At 42.5% G+C, this 7,049-nt stretch overlaps 1 protein-coding gene across 7 annotated transcripts in view; it reads left to right on the forward strand.

Annotated features, from left to right (window-relative positions):
• The window catches only part of Abl2 (ABL proto-oncogene 2, non-receptor tyrosine kinase), a 90,820-nt gene that overhangs the window by 55,749 nt on the left and 28,022 nt on the right, over window positions 1–7,049 (forward strand). For 3 of the 7 annotated variants that reach the window (XM_021198797.2, XM_021198801.2, XM_029538924.1), the window contains exon 1: window positions 4,645–4,756. The exons of the other annotated variants lie outside the window; for them this stretch is intronic. In XM_021198797.2, coding sequence (XP_021054456.1) covers window positions 4,645–4,756 — 112 coding nt within the window. Of the gene's footprint in view, window positions 1–4,644; window positions 4,757–7,049 lie in introns of those variants that run through there. 7 annotated transcript variants of the gene reach the window in all.

Raw genomic sequence — 7,049 nt, forward strand, 5'->3', positions numbered from 1 at the left:
AGAGGGCACCGGACCCCATTACAGATGGTTGTGATCCACCATGTGGTTGCTGGAACCTCTGGAAGAGCAGTCTGGGCGGGGAGTGTGTGGTGGGGGAGGAGATGGAGACTGAGATAGACTGACTAAGCACCCCCAGTAACACAACTCCTCCAACAAGGCCAGACCTCGCAACCCTTTTAATCCTTCTCAGAAATTTCCACTCCCTGGTGACTAAGTATTCAAATTCAAATATATGAGCCTCTGGGGGCTGATCTCATTCAAACCAGCATGTGTGTGAATTTATGTAAGTGTGAGCATGAGTGTAGTGCCCCCAGGGACAGAAGAGGACACTGGGTACTGTAGCTACAAGTGATGGGCCAAAAACTTGGGCACTGGAAACCAAACTTTATTTACCACTAAGCCATATCTCTAGACTCTAGTTTTTCATTTTTGGTGTTGCAGAATTTCAGAAAATTTCCCATTCTATTTTCCTTTAGCAAGTCTTCTAGAGCTAGGCTTCTGGCATTGGATTCTTGCTGATGATGTGTCTAGGTTACTATTATTTCTGAAGAGTATTTTTAAATTTTTTTACGTGTAAGGATGTTTTGCTTGTATGTATGTCTGTACACCACTTGCATGCAGTGCCCATGGAGTCCAGAAGAGAACTTTGGACCCCCCTAGAACCAGAGTTATAGGTATTAGTTAGCCTCAAATGTGGGTTCTAGGAATTGAACCTAGGTCCTCTGAAAGAGCAGCCAGCACTCTTAACCACTGAACCATCTCTCCAGCCCCTGCAGGGTATTTTCAATGGATATGGAAATTTGGGTTTATGTTGGCTTGTTTTATTAGGCTGAGTGTTCCCGCGCCTGCAGAAACACTCTGGTCTGGGATCATACTGAAGGGCTTGAACATCCTAAAAGAGAATAGGCTGCGAAAGGAAAATGAATGCCCTGGCAATGAACACTGATCAGGGCTCCGCAGTTTAATAATCGGACTTTGCTTAAGTACAAGGAAAAATTCCCTGCCTGCCCTTGAGTCCCTTTGAAGCTGCCGCGGCGGTCCGATTGTAGGTAGGTCCTAGAATCTAGGCGGTCTGAATGATAGTGGGCGGTCCGAGGGATCATGTGCGGTCCGAATGATCGTAGGCGGTCCGAAGACTCTGCATTCTGGGAGATCTGGGGAGGTCCTCTCCGTAGCAATTCTGTGCGCCTGTAGGGGACACAATATAATGTTTAGAGGGAGCGTGATTAGTGGAGGTGGGAGACCCCAACATTATGCTATGGTTGTACTTAGAGCCTTTCACATAATGAGCAAGTACTATATACAGATTGGGCGGGGCTTGTTGGTGTTCTCCACATGTAATATGACCTCATCCTGATCCATCCATCCATCTATCCTTCCTTCTTCCTTCCTTCCTTTAAAAAAACAAAACAAAACAAAAACAAAAACTCACATTTCTTTTTCATGTAAAATAGTTTGAGGTCACATAAAGCAAGGCAGCATTTACTCCTCCTTGTCCCCTGGCACTGGGTCTGTGGGCGCCATAGTTTCAAACAGTAAAGAATCTTCAGGGAGTTCAATCATCATTCTCCCTTAAGTGTGAGCTTGCACTTTTTGTTCATTATCTAAACAATTTCACTTATATATGTGGTTAGGGGTGTGTGTGCACGCATGTGTGTGTGTATGTATTCATGTGGCTGCAAGTCTTTACAGGTGAGTATGCATGTGTGTGGAGGCAGAGGATAGCCTTGAGCACCACTGCTTAGGAGCCATAGCCACTCTCTTTGTTTTTGAGATGGGGTCTCTCATTGCCTGGAACTCAGTCAGTACTTGGACTGGCCCAGGCATTCACTCTCTAGTGTTGGGATTAAATGGGTGCTACCAGGGCTGGAGAGATGGCTCAGCAGTTATGAGCACTGATTGCTCTTCCAGAGGTCCTGAGTTCAATTCCCAGCAACCACACGGTGACTCACAACCGTCTGTAGTGGAGATCCAATGTACTCTTCTGGTGTGTCTGAAGACAGCAACAGTGTCCCCACATACATGAAATAAATAAATCTTGGAAAAAAAAATTGGATGCCACCAGTGGGTTCTGGAGATAAAACTCAGGTCCTACTGCTTGTATAACAAGTAACTTAGCAACCAAGCCAGCTCCCCAGGATGTCTTGTTTTATTTTTATTTTTAAAAAGAATTATTCAGCCTGGTCTACAAAGTGAGTTCCAGGACAGCCAGGGCTAAACAGAGAAACCCTGTCTTGAAAAAAAACCAAAAAAAAAAAAAAAAAAAAGAATTATTTATTTTATGTATATGAGTGCAGTGTAGCTATCTTCAGACACATCAGAAGAAGGCATTGTGTCCCATTAAAGATGGTTGGGAGCCACCATATGATTGCCGGGAACTGAACTTAGGACCTCTGGAAGAACAATCAGTGCTCTTAACTGCTGAGCCATTTCTCCAGCCCCAATTTATTGCACCTTAAATTATTTATTTATTTAATTTATTGGGGGGGGGCTGTGTGTGTGCTTGTGCACATACCCTGATGTGCCTGTGGAAGTCTGGGAACAACACTTGGGAGTTGGCGCTCTCTCACTGTGTAAAGCTGTCTTGGTGACAAGTGCTTTTGCCAGCTGAGCTTGAGTCCTGATTTCAGTTACCATATGAATGTTCGTGCCTTCAGCCCAAGATTGTTTCAGAGCTCAGATTTATGCATCAAAGTGCTTCTTTGTACCTTCTAAATTTACTTACTCATCAGACTTGCTTCTGGGTGTGCATGGCACATACCTGTTCTCAAGCTTGAAGCCTTTGTTTTCTCCTTCCACTCTCTCTCTAAGCAGTCTTGAACCCTGGGGCCTCCATCTGTGAGCCACATCTTCCAGGTCCATCTGCTCTTTGTTTGTGTCCACTGTTGTCCTTGCAGTCCAAGCTCCCAGGATCCTGCTCCTGAATCCAGCAGCTTCTCACTGTCCTCTCTGTGTAAGAAACCCCTCTTTCCAAGCCAAGGAGCTCTGGGCAGTCCTCCGGATTTCCTTTTGTAGTTGGAATAGAGCTGTAAATCCTTCAGCGCTTGCTCTGGCAGCCTCAGGCGTCCTCAGCAGTGACCACACACTTCATTGGCCACACACCAGGTTCTTCCCTTACTGCTTCAGTGGTTTTGCCTCTAAGGATCTTCCCTGCCCCCCAATCAAGTATACCTGCTAAGATTCTTTAAATCCTGGCCCAGGTTGTCCCTTTCTTTTAAATAGAATACTTCCTTGCTACACAGTGTTGCTTAAAAACATTTGTAAATAACAACAATGCTATTTCAGTTGTCTCTTGAAAAATGTCATTTTTAATAAAAGTTATTCATACTGATAGTGGATTTGACATTTTAGAATCAATAATCATTGTTAAAATTTCTTGGTTTTAATATACAGTAAATGATATTGGAGAGCAAGTTATTTTTTCAATAGTTTTTTTTAAAAGATTTATTATTTTGTTTATGTGAATACACTGTCACTGTCTTCAGACACACCAGAAGAGGGCATCAGATCTCATTACAGGTGGTTGTGAGCAGTCATGTGGTTGCTATGAATTGAATTCAGGACCTCTACAAGAGTCCTCTTCACCACTGAACCATCTCTGCAGCCTTTGTGTTTTTATTTTAATGTGGGTATTTAGGTTATGGTTTCCTGTAATTTTTACTGTTTCTTTTATTGACCTAAATAAATGGTACATAGTAGATACTTAATGATAATCAGTACAGTGGGCATTCCCGGCTGTATGGTCATAAGTATTATTACTTATAATACCTTATTATAAGTAATTATGGGTGTTATTATTATGGTGCTGTGGTTCAGGTTTTTTGAGACAGGATATGTAGCACAGGCTGGCTTTCAATTTGCAATCCTCCTGCCTCTACCTAACCAAACTAGTGTTACAGATGTGTGCCCCATATATTCTCTGAATTATTTTCGTCGTCTGTATATATAATTATTTATTACTTACGTGACTAGTTTGTTTCATAAATCATTCTTATTTTAAGGTCTTACATTTTGTGTACCTTTCCACTTTGTACACAGTTAGGCTTTTGCCTTTCCAAGTTTCGGCACTTACAGTTGAACACTGTGCCGGGCCCTTACCTGTATCAAGCCACACAGGCCATTTGTTAGGGGGGGGGGGCAGTTAGTTGCTCTCTGCTTCTGCCTGTGTTTATGAGTCACGCTGTAGCTATTTCTTTGACTTTAGATTTGTGGTTTCTTAAACTAACTGGAGTGATGTAAAAGATGAGTCTTGTTAGGCGTTTCCTGTCTGTTCAAAGTGTTTGGTGGTGTACTGTAAACAGGTTTCTCCAAGGAAACACTGAACAGTCTCACCCCCTTATGTCCTTGGGATTGGAAGTTTCTATCCTTACTGACCCTAGCTGATTGTATTATTGAACAGTTACTGTTATGAGACTGATGTCTATGTATCATAGCCTATGTATCACCCCCACTGAATCCCTGAGGTTTTGGAGTGGCTCCACCCTTACTCAGGACTCCGCCCCTGTGGGTTGAACTTGCACTTTGTTCCTTCTGGCCACTGGGTGTGTGAGTAATGTCCCATGTGTATGGATTGCTGATCAGTGTGGGATTTTAAGGCTCTTCTATTCAGAACAGTTTAACTTTTCATGCTGCTCGGACAAAGGCATGGTCCTGGGACCTGTTCAGCTGCCATCAACCAGTTACTGTAGAGACCAGGACACCTTGCTTCCTTGCCTGGGCAGGGATGTCTCAGAGTTGCCTCTGGCCCACGTGACAGGTGTGTAGAGTCAAGGCTGGGGTGGGGGTAGACAACACAGTAATGAAATGTGGATTATCTGTTATCTGCTCCTGTAGTCTCCACTGGGCTCAGTGAGGATTACATGGCTTGTTTGTGTGCTTGTTTATCTTTTCAGTTTTCTGGGGAGGGGGGTAGGGTCTGGAACTCAGAGATCTGCCTGCCTCTGCCAGCCAGCACCAGGAGTTGAGGTGTGTGCCACAGCATTGTCTTGTTTTATTTGAAATTGAATCTCACTGTCTTACTGGCTAGCCTAGAATTTGCTGTATAGACCAGGCTGGCCTCAAACTCATAGAGTCTGTTTTTGCCTCCTGAAAACTGAGAGTAAATGTGTGTACCAGCACACCCAACATACTAGACCTTTAATAAATGCTTAATGAATGGAAGAACATGAATAATATGTAAAATGATGTTAAATGGCACATCTTGATTGAAAAACTTAAGCTAAATTGAAAATTACCAAATATATTCCCAACTAAAATAGTTTTTAGAAGAGGTATTAAAAATTGCTAGTCTCTTAGAGCATATACAAAGTAGAATAATGTTAAATAATATAAAATAATGAAAACGCTTTGAGGGAATGATAACTCCTGACAATCTATAATGAGAATGATGAAAAAAGTAACAATTTAAATATTAAAAATGTGCTTTATAAGCTAAGCATTAAATATTCAAATTTCCTCCAAATCTGAATTTGTGTATCAGTTTTATTATTATAGGTTTTACATATGTTGCTGTTTTGTGTGTGGGCACGTGTGTTGTCCCACAAATGTATCAGTAGAAAAGATAACAAATTTCTTCTTTTTGGTTCTCAAAATGTTTCTGTTCCTTAAGTCTTACACAGTTCAGTAGAATTTGGGGTCCTCTGCTGCCTTCTTACCACATCCCCACAATCTACTGCTATTGCTGTGGGTCAGTTGAAAGATTTAGTTAACTTGCATTGTTCAGAAGTTAAACATTGTAGCCCACACTGACACTGAATTGGGCGCAGTACATCTGACTCATAGGGCTTGCCTGTCTTAACTAGTGGCGAACATGCCATAGTGACTGAGGCTCCAGGGTTCCCTTTCCTTTTGCTTTGCTCTTAGTCTGCCTCCTTCTGTTTCTTTTACTCATCGCTCTGCAGCCTTCCAGCTAAGATCATCCATCAACTCTGTGCTTAGTCTTGGCCTCAGCAGGAATTTGGACATTTTTACTTGACAATATTTTCCTTTTGTTTGGTGCTAGAGGGTAGGACCAACAGTGTTTTCTGTGGATATCCTGTGCAGACAGATTGGACAGGAACTTGTTGTACAAGAACAAAAGAGTAAGTGGAAAGAAGGAAGGAAAGAAGGAAGGAAGCTCTGTAAGAGCCAGAGACAGGACGGGCGGCCAGGCCAGGGAATGGAAAGACAGTCTCCTTGGCTTGGGTTCTGGGCCTTGTCTCTTAGGTACTGCATTTATCTTGTGTTTTTCACTTCATCTCAGGGGTATGTACCAGTGGTTGGCTTTTATTAAATTTCTTAAAATTTTAAGAAGAGTTTTTTGTGTATGTGTTGATTATATATTGAATATATTACCTAACTCTCCTGGGTGCAATGTTTTGAGGACAGGAATACCCCCAACTCTTCCCATAGCTTTAAAATTTACACAGGATTGTCCTGTGAACTCCATTCTTTTTATGTTTTGAAGGTAACAACTTGACTTTGGTAGCCCTCTTTTGTGCCTGAAGTTCCTCCCTACAGCAGATGGAACATGTCTAGATATCTCCTTGTATTTTGACAGTTGTCAGTGCAGAACTTTGGTTTGTCTCATTTAAAGAGACATCCAGTGTAAAATGAGCTATGCATGGCTCCAGAGGACTTGCTGCTCCTCTCTAACAGAACCTGCTCTGAGTTTACAAGCCACACATTTATCCTTCAGCAAACCTTTTGTTGTGTGCTGGATAGTTTGTTTGGAGATGGGGTCTTGCTATGTTGTGCAAACTTATGTAATGTGGGACTTAAGATCCTCCTCCCTTATCCTCTGGAGTACTGGGGTTCCAGCCCTGTGCCACATGCCTGTTTTGTTTTGTTTTTTAATCTTTTTTAAAAAGCCTCTTGTACATAAACTCTTGGGGAGGGAGGGGACTGTTGTTGTTCACTATTCAATGAACAAATAAGAAACTTCCTGTCCGGGCTGGTGAGATGGCTCAGTGGGTAAGAGCACCCAACTGCTCTTCCGAAGGTCCAGAGTTCAAATCCCAGCAACCACATGGTGGCTCATAACCATCCCTAACAAGATCTGACTCCCTCTT

The sequence above is a fragment of the Mus pahari genome, chromosome 5 (assembly GCF_900095145.1).
Source record: "Mus pahari chromosome 5, PAHARI_EIJ_v1.1, whole genome shotgun sequence".
Classification (NCBI taxonomy): Eukaryota; Metazoa; Chordata; class Mammalia; order Rodentia; family Muridae; genus Mus; species Mus pahari.